General features: G+C 42.9%; 1 protein-coding gene across 4 annotated transcripts in view; it reads left to right on the top strand.

Moving 5' to 3' along the window:
- Window positions 1–11,676, top strand: part of TRIM24 (tripartite motif containing 24) — a 137,333-nt gene extending 125,657 nt beyond the window's left edge. For all 4 annotated transcript variants that reach the window (XM_040345407.1, XM_040345409.1, XM_040345408.1 and 1 more), the window contains 7 exons: window positions 1–37; window positions 738–912; window positions 4,026–4,345; window positions 5,134–5,263; window positions 6,876–6,950; window positions 8,689–8,841; window positions 9,931–11,676. The exon at window positions 1–37 is cut by the window's left edge and continues 30 nt beyond it. In XM_040345407.1, coding sequence (XP_040201341.1) covers window positions 1–37; window positions 738–912; window positions 4,026–4,345; window positions 5,134–5,263; window positions 6,876–6,950; window positions 8,689–8,841; window positions 9,931–10,146 — 1,106 coding nt within the window. In that variant the 3' untranslated portion in view covers window positions 10,147–11,676. The remainder of the gene's footprint in view (window positions 38–737; window positions 913–4,025; window positions 4,346–5,133; window positions 5,264–6,875; window positions 6,951–8,688; window positions 8,842–9,930) is intronic.
- Window positions 11,677–16,537: the final 4,861 nt, after the last annotated feature.

Below are 16,537 nucleotides of genomic sequence, written 5' to 3'. Positions count from 1 at the left end.
GCTCTTCAAGTGCGTCCAGCGTGGGCAGCCGAGGAAGGTAATTTGTGTTAAGAAATTTACTGAAATGGTACTAGCAACCTTCTGTTGAACTCTTTTTTAAATTCTTTGTCTCATCTTAAAATTTCACTGCCATTGTAAATAGGGACACTTTGAGCTTTCTATATATAATCTGTTCCAGTCCTTGGCCGTAAATAGTTATTTTTTTCTTGGCCTTGAAACTTATAGACAAAATGCAATTGTTGCGTGTGTAAAGGAGTACTTGCATATTAAAATCTGGGTTGCTCCAAAAAATTGAAAAGGTTAGGTTGGTTAAATACGCCAGCGTCTGCGGTTTGCCTTTTTGCCTGTTTAAGGCTTTCTCACTGCATACCCAGATTGACAGACTGACTTATGTCCATATAAAATGATCTGACAAAGCCTCAATGTTTGCTTACCCATGCCTTTCAGTATAAATGTAGAACCTAGGGAAAGTAAAAATGATGGTTAAATACAGTTTAGATAAATTCTCAGGTGATCGTATGGAAGAAACTTTATTTGCTAGTCGGTGCTCTGCATTCCTTTGCTGGGATATAATTGGCAACCAACCATTGTGACCCATAGCACTATATTACTGGAAGGCTGTCGAAGCAATTTGGCACTCGTGTAGACTGGATGTGCTATACTAATGTTGTGTTGAACCTCCATGGTTTTTTCTTTTTTTTTTTTTTTTTTTTAATTCTCAATTACCCCCCTCTCAGTTCTGGATCATCTAACAAACCGAGTGGAGGAGCTGACTCTACTCATAAAGTTCCAGTTGTTCGCCTTGAGCCTATCCGTATAAAGCCAGAGAACAACACTGACAACGAATCCTTTGAATACCCAGTTGTGGTGGTAAAGCAAGGCAACCAGCGCCAACAGCAGCATCCTCGAAATGTAAGTGGCACTGAAGTGGCAAATATTATGGATTGCGTTTTCTTTGCTTTTCAAGAATCGTAGAGCAGGTTTTATGTTACCACTTAACGACCGCCAGCCGCAGTCGTACTGCGTCAGGTCGGCACCTGTGCATGAACCGCCATCATTGTATGTCGGCAGGCGCAGTTGCGAGACGTGCCCATGGGTCGAACAAACTGTCTGCCAGTGGCCTGCGATTGCCCAATACAGAGGCAGAATGGGTATCCGCCTTGCTTACAAAGGCAGATCCTCATTCTGACAGGGGACATGACGGATCTACTGTTCCCAGTGATCGGAAACTGTGATCTCTTATGTCCCAGTAAGCCCCCTCACATTTAAAATGCGCTGAGGGAACACAGTTAATCTTTTCCCTGCCAGTGTCATTTTTACATTGATTAATGTAATGTCACTGGTCCCCAAAAAGTGTAATTTGGGGTCAGATTTGTCCACCGCAATGTTGCAGTCCCGCTAAAAATCACAGATCGCCATAACCAGTAGAAACAATAAAAAAAAAGTCCCTAGATCTATCCCATAGTTTGTAGACGCGATAACTTTTGAGCAAACCAATCAATATATACCTATTGCATGTTCTTTTTGGCTTTAAAAAAAAAAAGTAGAAGAGTATCTACGGTACTTTTTTTTTTTTTTTTTTTTTTTTATTGGGATAAGTATGAGAGCGAGAATTTTGCAGATGTGATCAAATACCACCAAAAGTAAGCTCTATTTGTGGGGAAAAAGGACGTCAATTTTGTTTGGGTACAGTGTCACACACCCGTGCAATTGTCAGTTACAGCACTGCTTCGCTTTATCGCATAAAATGGCCTGTTTATTAAGGGGGACAAATCCTTCCGGTCATTAAAGATAAAAAAAATACCCCTAATACACAAGCCTTATGCACGCTAATAAAGTTATGCTGTAAACTAAGGTCCATCTTGTATTTTTGCAGCTTTTTTTTTTTCTTGCTGTATAAACTTGCAGCAGACCAGGGCCATCTCATCTGAAGCCAGACTGTAACTATTCCTATCTGTTCCTGTATTCTGTTGAATGCTGGTTACCCAGCATGCACCTGCAGATCTCGCACATACTCAGTGTAGCACAAGTTGTTTTTTAATCACTTGCAGTTCGGGTTTCCATAGCAATGGCAGGGTCAGGAGGTTGCCACCCTTTGGCTATGGAAACCTCTCCTCCCCCCTCCAGGAACCAGGAAGTTTTACTGCATGTACTTGTAGAAGGATTACAAGAAATGCAGAAAGCTGCTGCAAAAGTTAATACCTTTTTAAAAATACACTAGTTGTAAAATATATCGCTTGTTTCTGTGCAGATATATAAATCTATCTCTTGGGGTGTGTGTGTACATGTTATAATTTTTCTCACACACACTACTTTTTTCTGTACATCTTTTCATTAAATTGCGCCCCCCATGAGATTTCCCCCATAAAACTGCTTTTAAAAAAAACGTTTGGCCGGCTTTTGTCGGATGTGCATGCTGGAAAACCAGAAGCCGAGCGACTCCCAATCAGCCCTTTCAGCCAAAGACAGAGTGCTGATCGGTGTAACCCCCCCCCCCATCAGAAGACAACAGCTCAGCAGGGGAGGTTGCTGAACTTGCCTGACCGGAGCTGTCCGTGTGTTTGCGGTTTTGTGCAGCCCCCAGGGTTGCACAAAAAAACTTGATTCATATCAGGACTGTTAGGCCTGGTACACACTAGAGTAAAGTTATCTGGGTTTAAATGAGATAAAAGAATAAAGAAAATGAGGGAAGTCCCAGGAGGGGACAAAAAGCAGTCAAGGTAAATGTGGGTATAAAAAGAGAAAATTGTGCTAATGAGTCCAAAGTTTAAATTATGTTAGAATAAGAAGTCCAATAGGTTAGGCTGGTATGAAGAGGCAAATAGATTTTCTTGAATCCTGAATCAAATCTTAATAAGACATGCTTTCCAGATGGTAAGATAATATTGCAGGTGGACAATATAAGCCTTAAGCAAGTGATGAATAACGGCACCCAAATCCACCACAATGTGAACCGCCACCATATAGGATATCCCCTTACCGGATTGAAGCAGATGTAGGCATTGATACAGACAAAAATCTTTAACATCAACTGCGGTCTAATAAGTGGGTGGGTGGATGGATGGATGCAAAGTCTTCGCTGGTAAACCAAAGCTCTGTGGGACTTGTAAGTTAGGCAAGTACTCGAGAAAAAAAATTAAAGGACGTAAGCAGGAGCCCCAAGATCGCTCTGTTCCTCACCATTTACCTCCATGTGTTGTGGGTATGCTCACACAAAGTACAGTTTTATAATTGACCGATAAAGGAGAACATGGTCACCCTGTCATTGGACTATCGTATGCTTCAGAGTATTTGAGCTGCAAGCATACGGACCAAGTTTTATGAAACTTGATGGTGGTTTATTTTACTATAGCAAGCGTTTCTTCCATTTCATAGCTGTAGTGTAGCAAGCTGGAGTGAGGTTGATTTTTAGTCTCTCTATTGTGGAGGGTTAACTCGCATATGTTGTCCCAAAAATATGCCAACTTAAGGCAGTCACACCAAATATGGAACATGTCTCCTCTGGCTGCACCACGACACCAGCGCAAATTTGGCATCAGTGAGTACCATTTTTTTCACCTTTTGACTGGTGCCGTGTACCATTGTGACAGCAATTTTTTATTTTTTATTTTTTTGCTGTCGTGTGCTAATAGAACATTTATGAGCTAAAATGCATGCATTATGCCATTGGGAATCTGAAAAAATGGGTTTGTAGCAGTTTCCCACTAGCTTCTAAATCTGACAGAACTGTCGGAGCTTGGTTGCTGGAGGCATGAATACATCAAGCAGGCCGACCTCTTATCCCTTGATCCAAACAAGTTCTACCATGCTGGACTTGAAATAAAATCAAAAATATGGCCTGTCACCAGAGATCATATTTAGGCTTATGCCTATACCTGGCGGCAGTCTGGAATTGTGGTTTTTGTTTTGTGGTTTGGTCATTTTATACAATCCCGTAAATGGTGCTTTGTAGTGTCCTCTTTGATGATTCTGTACATTTTTGGGTTTTTTTTCTGCATAATAACCATTTGCTTCTCCGTTCGCAGCCTGAATACACAGGAAGCAGCATTTTAACATCCATGCTGCTTGATCGCAACGCCAATCGTACTACCAAACCAGACTTTGCACCAAGGAGAGACACTCCCGATAGTACTGGTGACCGCCATGTTGTTCAGCAGAGTTTATACCAGCGAGCCAATGACTGGGGCTCCCAGTATCAGGTGACAGAGAGTGGTGGGAAGGAGGATGACCCTAATGAAGATTGGTGCGCAGTGTGTCAGAACGGAGGCGAGCTGCTGTGCTGTGAAAAGTGTCCCAAGGTTTTTCACCTCTCCTGCCATGTGCCAACACTAATGAACTTCCCCAGGTAAAAAATATAAAAGAACATCTGGGTAGCACTGACCCATAACATGATTTCATTTAATGTTAGCTGTAGGTATACTGGAAAGATCAAAACATTTTGAGAGCAAATTTCCGATGTATGAGGGCTGCTCTCTAAGAACCGGAATGGGAGTTCTTCAAAGACTGTATGCAAACACACTGAAAATTATATTCTCACAGGCAAGAAGTAAAAAAAAAAGGGGGGGTAAAAATAAAACACTTTGGCAAGGACCACGTAACCGTTTAAATGTTTCACAGAATGTAACAGAATATGTAAAAAGAAAATCAAGGAGGCAAAAAAATTAAAATGAACGACTGCAAAAGATGAAGCTAGCCACAAAATGAAGGCTAGTAAATACTTTCTGTAGCTCTGTGTATACAAAGGAGCATGGAGGAGCTCATGTCCATAATGGGGATGGTGTTTGCACAGCCCCCGAATGATTCACAATGGGGGTTATTTACTAAAGGCAAATCCACTTTGCACTACAAGTGCAAAGTGCACTTGAAATTGTGCAAAGCGCTGTCGCTTAGATCCGAGGGGGACATGCAAGAAAAATAAAAACTGAATTTTAGCTTGCACATGATTGGATGTTTAAATCTGCAGAGCTTCCCCTCATTTCAGATCTATACCCTCAGATTTACAGTGACTGCCCACAGATCCTAAAAGAAGCCATGGTTTCTAATTTTTATTGACTCGTTAATGACTGGAATAGTACCACTGGATTGGCGTAAGGCTAATGTGGTTTTTGTAATTTTTTGTTTTTCCCCTCATAGTGGCGAATGGATCTGCACTTTTTGCCGAGATCTTTCCAAACCTGAAGTGGAATACGACTGTGACGACCCATCTCTGGCAGAGAAACTGAAGCTTGGGGGTGCAATTTTAATGCCACCGATGGATCAGAGGGTAAGTGTACCTGGACGACCTGGCACTAGTGCTTGTCTGGGTGGCCTGGCGGGATGAGCAGAAAGATCTGTCTGCTACTGCTTCTTCATTGTCCAATCACAGGCTGGGAGGTGATCTTATTGTGGAGTTTAACCAATTCCCACCCAAGGTACTTCATATGACGTTATGGACTTTGTGTGGGGATATCTGAATGATACTTGCAGCTACAGGCATCATCGGGATATCATCTTTCAGTGAGCGATTCTGTGAACCATAAGAACAATCGTATCGGCAGTTCAGCCGCTTGATTGTTCTTGCCGGCTGGAGGGGCAATCCCCCCTCCCACGGCCCTCCGGTGCTTGCCCCTTCGAACCAGAGAATGAATCTGTCACTGCCAGAAGCTTGGCATAGAGATTTCTGGTGACCATATGGTCCCCAGTCATCTCTATGACCCTCAGAGGCCCAGACGTTATGACGTCAGGCCTGGCGGAAGTAAACCATGCTGGGGACGCAGCATTTGATCTCAGCCTTTCCAGCCTGGAGGAGAGATGCGGAGGTGGCTCTGCATTTCGTCCAATCGGCTCACACAGTGTATGGCCAGACTCACTCACTGCTGCATGAGGAAGAATGATTTGTAACATGATGTGCACTTTCCAAAGAATGTAGAAGGGGAAATGCAGCAGCTATACATGTAAAACTTATGTAGGGAGATTTGTTCAATCTCTCGATCATCTGCAGCTGTTCACGTCACTGGATATAGGAGAGGGTTTACATCCACTTTAAGATAAAATAACCTTCTGTGTGCTGCACCTCCACCTCAACTCCCCTAATACTTACCTGAGCTCATCTCTATCCAGCGATGTTGCAGGAGAGACTCTGCTGCCCGGGACTCTCCCTCTGCACTGGCTGAAGCAGCAGCGGAGTGCCATTGGACCCCTGCTGCTGTCAATCAAAAGCAATGAGCCAATGAGAGTGTGTGCGGGGGCCTAGCCATGGCTCTGTGTCTGAATGGAAACATGAAGCTGTGTGCTTTGGGGGCACTCATCAGGAGGGATGGGCCAGGAGTGCCGAAGAGGAGGATCTGGGGTAGGCAACCTGTGGCACTCCAGCTGTTGCAGAACTACAAGTCCCATCATGCCTCTTGGATTAATTGTAACTGCCAACCTTGCAATGCCTCATGGGAAATGTAGTTCAACAGCTGGTGCGCCACAGGTTGCCTACCCCTAATCTGGGCTGCTCTGTGCAAAACGACTGCATTGTGCAGGCAAGTATGACATGGTAACTTAGTTTGTTTAAGCAAAAAAAAAAAAAATCGCTTTAAATGTGGGCATTGGCTGTCTCTATAGTGACCTCCAACACAGCCTTGCGTTCTTCTGTAAATAAATAGACTCTGTCACAGGCAGACTGAAATATTAGGTGGATAGTTGGCTTTCAGTGCTTCCATCCACAAATTAGACAGGTTAGCAACTGTTATGACATTTTACTGAATTCTGCATTTTCCCTTTTCAGAATAACTAACTGAACAGGTCCTCTTAATCAGGGCAGTACTGTAGTAGTTGGTCTGCATTGTAACAGAATATTCAAGCATTGTCTTAATTCTGAGGAGTTATTTTTTATTTTTGTTTTCTTTTAGAAGTGTGAAAGGATTCTCCTATACCTCTTCTGTCATGAGATGAGTTTGGCCTTCCAAGACCCAGTTCCCCTTACTGTGAGTATCCTCAATTAAATCTGTGCTTTTTTGGGGGGGGCAGGGGTTGGGTTTTTCCCCAGTTCTGCAGCAGGATGGATAGCTAATCACAAGATTTAAAGTAGAACTCCAGGCAGGGTACAAAGGTTCCTTGCTTAAAGGGGTTGTAAACACTTGTGTTTTTCACTTTAATGCAACCTATGCAAATGCTCCGATGCTTCACCTGATACTTGTACAGTCAGGGGGATCAGTGCGGTGGGGGAGTTGCAAGCACCGATCACCGCTGTATAGATTTAAAAGTCTGACGGCCGTTTCCCTCTCCCTCTCCCTCCTCCTCCTCCTCCTCCTCCTCCTCCTCCTCCTCCTCCTCCTCCTCCTCCTCCTCCTCCTAACCCCCCCCCCCCCCGTACGGCTTTCAGCTGCTTTAGTGAAATCTGCGGTGATCGGTGCTTGTAACTCTTCTACACACGATCACTGCTGACTGTCCCCGCATCATTTTCCAGCCCCCCTCCATTCTGCTGCTGTCTCTCTCCCTCCATGCTGCTGTCCCCCCCCCCCCCCCTCTATGCTCCTCCTCCACCCCCTTGATCTGTCAGGCTGGAGAGCGGAGGTAGGAGTCGGTAAACCCGGCTCCTTACTCTTTTTTGAATGTACAGAGTCTGTGATCACTGACTGTCCATTAACAAAACAAACATCATAAACTGTGTTTACAATGTTTCGGTTTATGAATGGAGAGGAGCCTCTGTCTTAGCAGCCTCAGCTGTGCTGAAAATGACTGGAGAGAAGGGGACTGGGGAATCTGTGTCCATTTTGTCTCAGAGGAGAGATGCGAGAGATCTGTTAAGACCCCTGCAATCTCACCAAACAGGGCTGATAAAAAAAATGCCATAAATAATTGCAATAAAAAAAGAAAAAGCACTGTTCAACCCCCCCACCCCCCTTAAAAAAAAAAAAAGAGAGAGAGAGAAAGCATTGTAGTAAAAAAAAAAAAAAACATAAATTGTAAAAAATTATCGCAGAGTACTTGAAAATAAGTATCGGTGCTTGTACTCTGTCTTAAAAAAAAAAGTGGTATCGGGACAACCCTGGCTCAAACCTGTTCATGGTACCCAAGCCCATCAGGGGTATTTGTCCTATCCTGAATTTTAATTTCATCAACAACTTTGAAGACTTTTAATCGTACACCTGACACTTAGGCTGGGTTCACACTACTACACTACTTTCATCCTACTTTGCTCTGTGTTCAATGTTTCCCTATGAGAGCGTCTTGTAGCGTCCTACACAAGTCGGTCCGACTTTGAAAATGCTCCCTGTACTACTTTTGGTCCTACATTGATCCTACTTCAGGCCCATTGAATATCATTGAAGCTGGACCAAAGTAGTATCCTGTTCATGAAAGTAGGATGGATGTAGGACCAATGTAGGATAAATGTAGGACCAATGTAGCAGAGCAAAGTAGGATGAAAGTAGTGTAGTAGTGTGAACCCAGCCTAATCCTACAAAATCCCTGACTTTGTGGAAGTGCAGGAATTGCTGCTGGTTTCAAACCAAACAGTAGTGACATCAAACATTGATTTGATTTCAATTTTTCTTCTCTTTGCTCATTTTAGATTTTGTGAATTCGTAAAAATTAACAATTAAAATATATATTTTTGAAAGCATTCGTACTTTACAGAATTTATTCACTGCCTAAAACTTTTGCAATTACTTTGTATTTTGCACAGGTTCCTTTTTTAAATGTTGTCTTTTTTTCTTCCAGGTGCCCGACTACTATAAAATTATAGCACGGCCAATGGACTTGTCACACATAAAGAGAAAACTTCAACTAAATGGATCTCCTCACTACTCGCATCCAGAAGAGTTTGTGAGCGATGTACGCCTGATATTCCAGAACTGTGCAGAATTCAATGAGGTAAGATTCTTGTGTAAACCTATGAATTTTTTGTATTCAGTCAAATCCAGACCCTGGAGTTCCTTTTTTTTTATTTTATTCTATTTCCTAGGGCATGTGTGAATCTAGTGTTTATATTTGGCGGGAAAAAAACATCTATCCGCATTCACTACTTTTTAGGTTTTAAATGCAATTTCCTACTGTTGCCTTTTTGTAACGTCATCCCATTGGCTCCCCAGTGCTACAGATCCTATAGTCCATATTTCTTAGTCTCCAGTCTCTCTGAAGCAAGCAAGAGAGATTGGCTACTCTCCTACATGTATCCAGCCTGTAACAGTCAGGTCACAGCAGTAGCACCAAAAAGAAAAAAAAATGGAGGAGGCTGAGCATAATAGAAGGTCCTTATTTTAGTTAATGCATACTTTTAAGTTATTAAAGAAAAAAAAATTGATTTGTGTCACTTTAGTGGCTCCCTTTCCCCTTGCACAACTTTTTTTTTTTTTTTTTTTTACATATGCTTTTTTTTTTAATATAACTTTGTTGGCTCCTTCACTAAAGTTTTTACTGGGCCCAGGTGGAAATGAGCAGGTGGTGCATGTCAAATCCAATGTGTTTCTAGGAGTAGGAGCTACAATTTCCATGATTCCATGGAAATGTATGGACTGTGATGTGCCAACGAGAGCCAGGTGCTTTGCAGATTGTGCTTGCCAAGGTAGTGTGATTTGAGCACATCACAACTTTGCTTTAGGAAACTACATAGAAGTGAAAATGCAACCAGGATCTATTTTTCCATTGGAAGAAAACTGCGGCATCAGTTTCCCAAAGCAGATAAAAATAAGCTAAACAGGACTCGTATGAGGGGATGTTTGGGGGAGAATAAAATCATTTTTTGCTGGAGGTAAGATACATTGCTGGTTAGATTTTATTCCTCCTGGTTGGAGTTTTGCTTTAAATTTATGTATTTTTGTAAGGTTGGCTGAAATGAGTAATTTATACTTTTTTGCCATGTTGATGTTTCTGACAAACATTGAGTTCTGCTTAGTGACTTGAGACCGTTTTTCTTGAAACAATCTTTGTGATCAGTGGCCATTATTCTTTTTCTTTTTGCAGCCTGACTCTGAAGTGGCAAACGCAGGCATTAAACTTGAGGAATACTTTGAGGAGCTTCTAAATGGCATCTACCGGGACAAGATGTTTCCCAAAATGCAGCAGCCGCAGCAGCAGCAGCAGAAGGAAAACCTGCAAGAGGAGAGTGAGGACTCAGAGGATGATATTGTTCAACCACGTAAAAAAAGAAAACTAGAAGATCGGATGTTTTTCAGATGAACTTCTTTCTAGGAAGCCATGTACAGACAATTCCTTAGCTGTTATTAGAACTATTTGTGGACTGGCTGTGGGCCTGTGACTGTCCCTCCAGGATGTAGTTTCATTGTGTTGGCGCCTCACCTGAGACCTAAAGGTTGCTGATTTTGGGAGGGAATGCAATCCTCACATTTAAAAAGTACAGAAATGTGCATATCTGAACTGTATGCCATCTCCTTCATTTACTGACCTACTAATTCTATTCTGGCCTGAGTTCTGCTTTTTTTTTTTTTGTCCTTATCCTGAAGGTGTAGCTGACCCTTCAATTTCTATGAGAAGAAAACAACATAACACCAAAGTAGCTATCCACTTGTTTTGCCTGGACCAGCCTTTCTTAACCAATGTTACATGGAACCCTGAGCTTCCTCCAGAGGTTGCTAGGGGGGTTATTGGAGACACAGAGCAGTGTCATACACTGACCACCAATGGCATGAGTTACTACAATATCACTGTTTTGTTTCTTTTCTGGACATTAATATTTGTTTAATTTCCTGATTTATGAAGTAAACCTGATTCTATTTTTTTTATTATTATTTAAGTCTCAACAAGCTACTGATCTTGCTAATTTACTATGGCTGTAAGTCTAATAATTTTAGTCGGTTTCCTGAGACCTGAAACCTATTTCAAGGTTTCCTCCCATGGTAAAAATTAGTAGAACAGACCTAAATGTTTCCTGGGTGGAATTTTGTTTCTTGGCCTTCACACGGTCCCAGCACCTTTTTACACCAAATGAGAATTCACTCCTTGGTATGACCCTTTCTATATATCCAGCAAAAACCATTTTATATGCCATCTTGTTTCTCTCCTGTTTAGGAGAATTTGGCACCATTTTGTGATGCAGTATTATCCAGAGTTTTGCCATCCTTTCCTCTCACTGTTCCTAGTGTTGGGTCCGTTTTATTTCCAGTTAACAGGAAAAAACTAGATGATAAACTGTGTTGAAATGTTAAAAGCTGAACTCTGGGATAAGTATTGTCTAAATACATATATATATTTATGCTGTATGTTGTGTATTTCTTCCAAATCTGTGCAGAAATTCCATGTGATACTTTGCCTCTGTGCAGGAGCTTCCTGTGATAAAGACCAGTCACTGCTGCTCTCTACTTGTGCAGGGTGACTGGTCTTGTCTCTGCCCCCTTGTAGTTTTCGCAGTGGGTGGGGCACCCCCAGTGCTGCTGTCTGACAGTGATGTCACTACTAGATTCTTAAGGTAATCCTGGGTTTGAAAAGGCATTTGGTACACACAAAGTGGATTTATATCCTTGTGGCTATTGAGGAATATATTTAAATAGAAGTTTTCGTGCCCAGCGTTCAGCTTTAAATTAATCAACACTTATGTTTTAAGACACAAGGCAAATTTCTGCCAATGCTTCAGGGCAGAAAAATGCCATGTCTGATTTGATTTTGAGTTTAAGTTCTCTTTCTGTTTTAAAACACACTATTGCTTGGTCTGCTTATTTTTAAATATACTTTTGTGTTTGCAGTGCGTTATAAGAGGACTGACTAATCATTCTTTTGTAAACTTGATTGTAAAAATCCAGGAGTGTTACTAATCTGCGGGAGGGGGGGGGGGGGGGGTACGAAAGTGTGTGTGTGTGTGTGTGAATCTGCTGGAGGAATGGTGTCATGAATTTCATGATGGATGGACTCTAGAAAAACTCTTCCTCCGTTCAGAATAAATTGCTATTTTTCCTAATCGGATTTCTTCCATTCTCGATGCAAGCGTCTAAAGATAAGTTCACTTTTAGTAATACTCGTATGCAGGGTGTAATGTTACTGAAGCACCTGCACCCCCCAATGACCTCCCCCCCCACATGATCCATTTTATTCCACCATGTAAGACCGCTTGTAGTTCTTAATGAACTGTGTGGACATGGCGATCTTCCTTGAGGTCAGCATAGCTGTCTGCCTGTACCTCCTGCATAGGCAGTTACTGAGTGTCTACAGGATCCTGACATTGCACCCATGATCTGCTGATCTCTGGGGGACTGCTCTGCAGGCTCCTAGGAAAAAAAGTAATGTATGTGTGTATGCTTATCCTTTAAAGCTGAATTCCAGGAATTCAGCAGCTTTGGGAAACATGATGATACTCGAGTTAGTGATTGTGAACAATCCCTGGTAAAACAACCTAATGTATTACATTTGTATATGTATTACATCTATATATATTTTGTCTGAAAACAGCTGTTTTGGCGACATGCTTAAAAATTGCCGATATGGGCATCGTGTGCCCGTAAAAATGATGGCCGCTGGGCTGTCACGGCTCCGTCCTCTGCCTATGGCAAATGTCACTGCCAAAGTGTCCCTCCTGAGTCCTCCTGACTCGATCGGCTATTCAAAAATGGTGCCTGGTGGCACCATTACGTATCTGTGCATGCGCCGAGCGGATACAAGCTTTCCCGAGCGCATGCACAGATATGTAATGGCGCCACCCGGTGCCATTTTTGAAAAGCCGATCGAGTCGGAGGGACACTTTGGCAGTGACACTCGGCAGAGGACGGAGCCGTGACAGCACAGCCCAGAGTCCAGCCCTGCTTCAAGGTAATAAAGAAAAAAGATGGTGGCAGGAGGTGATGGTGGCACTGTGGCAGGAGGTGTGGGGATGGTGTTTTGACATACAATTATTAAAAAAGAATAGTCATTTTCGGTTTTGGCCTGACATTTTTTTTCTAAAAAAAAAAAAAAAAAAATATATATATACCCTCAAAACAATTTAAGTAACACCTGGGATCCTTATCTTTGACAGCTTTGCTGTCAATTGAAATTAACAGGTGCACTAGATGGGCAACAATGAAACGACCTCCAAAACCGGAATGGTTTTTTTAGGTAGAGGTGTTTGACTCAATCCCACACCCATCTTTTCTGACTGTTTTTCACTAGTTTTGCATTTGGCTAGGGTCAGTGTCACTACTGGTAGCACGAGGAGATACTTGGACCTACTTAAAGCGGGAGTTCACCCATTTGTTAAATTTTTTTTTTCTCCCCTTAGATTCCTGCTCGTTCGGTCTAGGGGAATCGGCTATTTGTATTAAAATATGAGCAGTACTTACCCGTTTTCGAGCTGCATCTTCTTCCGTCGCTTCCGGGTATGGGTCTTCGGGAGCGGGCGTTCCTTCTTGATTGACATTCTTCCGAGAGGCTTCCGACGGTCGCATCCATCGCGTCACTCGTAGCCGAAAGTCGGTGCGGCTCTATACTGCGCCTGCGCACCGACGTTCGGCTTCTTTCGGAAAATCGTGACGCGATGGATGCGACCGTCAGAAGCCTCTCGGAAGACTGTCAATCAAGAAGGAACTCCCATTCCCGAAGCCCATACCCGGAAGCGACGGAGAGGATGCATCTCGTAAACGGGTAAGTACTGCACATATTTTAAAACAAATAGCCGATTCCCCTAGAGAAAACGAGCAGGAATCTAAGGGGAAAAAGTGCCCTATAAGGGTGAACCCCCGCTTTAAGGTTGCACAGGCAGTCCAACTCCTCCAGGATGGCACATCAATATGTGTCATTGCCAGAAGGTTTGCTGTGTCTCCCAGCACAGTCTCAAGAGCATGGATGAGATTCTAGGAGAGCTGGACAGAGCCGTAGAAGGTGCTTAACCCATCAGCAGGACCGATATCTGCTCCTTTGTGCATGGAGGAACAGGATGAGCACTGCCAGAGCCCTACAAAATGACCTCCAGCAGGCCACTAGTGTGAATGTCTCTGACCAAACAATCAGAAACTGACTTCATGGTGTTGGCCCGACATCATAGTGTGCTCACTGCTGGACACTGGAGCTTGATTTGGCATTTTCCATTGAACACCAGAATTGGCAGGTCCGCCACTGGTGCCCCATGCTGTTTACAGATGAGAGCAGGTTCACCCTGAGCATATGTGAAAGGGTCTTGAGAAGCTGCGGAGAACTTTATGCTGCCTGTAACATCGTTCAGCATGACCGGTTTGGTGGTGGGCAAGTGATGGTCTGGGGAAGCATATCCTGCACAATGGCACCCTGACTGCCATTAGGTATCTGGATGAAATCCTTGGACCCATTGTCAGACCCTAAGCTGGTGCAGTGGGTCCTGGGTTCCTCCTGGTGCACGACAATGTCTGGCCTCATGTGGCGAGAGCATGCAGCCAGTTCATTGTGGATGAAGAAATTGATACCATTGACTGGGCCCCACGCTTACTTGACCTAAATCCAAAAGAACACATCTGAGACATTATGTTTCGGTTCATCCGGTGCCGCCAGGTTGCACCTCAGTCTGTTCCAGAGTTCAGTGATGCTCTGGTCCAGATCTGGGAGGAAATACCCCAGGACACCATCCATTGTCTCAATTAGGAGCATGCTCTGATGTTGTTGGGCATGCATACAAGCACTTGGGGGTGCCTCCCCATACAAACTACTGAGGACCATTTTGAGTTGTTGCAATGAAATTTCAGCAAAATGGACTAGCTTGCTGCATAATTTTTTCACTTTGATTTTCAGGGTGTCTTTGAATTCAGCCCTCTGTAGGTGGATAATTTTTTCATTTCCATCAAACGATGTGCCATCCTTTCATTCCGAACACATTACCCAGTCCATATCAGTATAGATATCCAGCATGAGATTTTTGCCTGTTGAGATCTGATATGTTTTCAAAGTGTTCCTTTAAATTTTTTTAAGCAGTGTATGTATATGTGTGATATATATATAATATAGCGTTCCCTCTGTTCTCAGCTGCATACAGGCTGGATGGGAAAAATGACCACAGTGTGTTCTCCTGCTTAATGTGGTCAGTTTTTAATAGGAAAACAGAGCGGCTTGCAGGAACATCAGTGATTTCACACAGAGGAAGCAATAAATATGGAACAGTGTACAGTGGAACCTCGAATTACGAGCATAATCCGTTCCAGGAGAATGCTCGTGATCCAAAGTACTTGCATCTCAAAGCGAGTTTCCCCATTGAAATCAAAGGAAAGGAAAATCATTCATTCCGCATGTTGCCAGAGGGGGGGGGGGAGCCAGAGAGCCGGAAACGCCAGAGGGCAGCTCGGCTGAACTCTTGAAAGGCTCGGGAAGCATTTCCAAAAGATGCCGCTCAGCTCCAGCGCCACCACCTCTGGCCAAATGCGGTACTGCACACAGCTTTGGTTTCAATCCTGCTAGTTTTGTGAGACAATGCTCACAAACCGAGTCTGGATTTTTAAAAATACAGTGCTCGTATTGCGAAACGCAGCATTACTCACAGTCTGAGGTTTCACTGTACTTGGTACAGCAGGCACATATCGGTAATATGAAATGCTGGGGTAATGAACACATTAAGTCCAAGACTGCATGGCATCTCCTGGCCTTATCTCTATTGTTTATATTTGACAGGTTTTATAGCACTGCCGGAAGATGGCTATTGCTGTATTCTCGGGAGCCCGAAGCGGATCCTTCTGATCTCTGCATCTTCAGCAGTAGAGTTGCTGCAGCTGATGTGCCTGCCCTTCCCCTTGCCTGCCCAATCACAGAAGCTTTGGTATTATGTGAACACATTCACAAACTGGGAAGCGGAGGAGAGGGGTGGGCATAGCTGCTCTGTGTATGTGTTTATTATTTACACTTGACAGGTTTATTGCTCTGATCTTAGAGGAAAGAAGTCCAGAAGGTGACATGCACCTATTTGGACTTAACCCATAGTGTGCCTTCACTTTTTACAAAGTCTAATTTCCTGGAATTCCGTGTTAAACTTGTCTCCTGCATCCTAAGCTGTATGTGACAGACCTTAGGTCAGTAATGGCAAATCTTGGCACCCCAGATGTTTTGGAACTACATTTCACATGATGCTCAACTACACTGCATGAGCATCATGAGTAAATATTGTTTCAAAACAGCTCGGGTGCCAAGGTTCACCATCGCTCCTTTAGGTCAACACTTTAAAAGCGAAAAAAAATCCAAAGTCGCTCCTTGAAATAAAATTGGTGTTTTTTTGGATTCATAATTTTAGTTCTAAAAATGCCTTTGCCTTTTGCTGTAGAATTGATGCTAACTTATTTTTCTCCTCTTAAAAATATATAAAAAAAAATAAACTCTGTCTGTGGTTGTCTTCTGTGCTATGAAACTGTCTGTGTTGTAAGATTGCTACAGACAATGGCAGCAATGGGGTAGACTGAGTGACAATTAAATGTTGCAATTTATGCTTCTGAAACTGAATGCAGGGACTACTATGGCACCTCATAAACAATAATGCATCTGTTTCCAAAAAAGGTAACTTTTTAAAAAAAAAATTATATGTAATACAATATATGATTGTTGCAGACTTTCCCCCTCACCCTGTGGCTGGAAAACTATTGTCTATGTGATAGGAAGTTACGTGAAAACGCTCAAAATGATCCCCTGATAGCTGTAAAAA

This window comes from Rana temporaria, chromosome 3 (assembly GCF_905171775.1).
Source record: "Rana temporaria chromosome 3, aRanTem1.1, whole genome shotgun sequence".
NCBI lineage: Eukaryota > Metazoa > Chordata > Amphibia > Anura > Ranidae > Rana > Rana temporaria.
The sequence above is the reverse complement of the archived record's forward strand: the minus strand, read 5'-3'. Positions and strand labels throughout refer to the sequence as shown.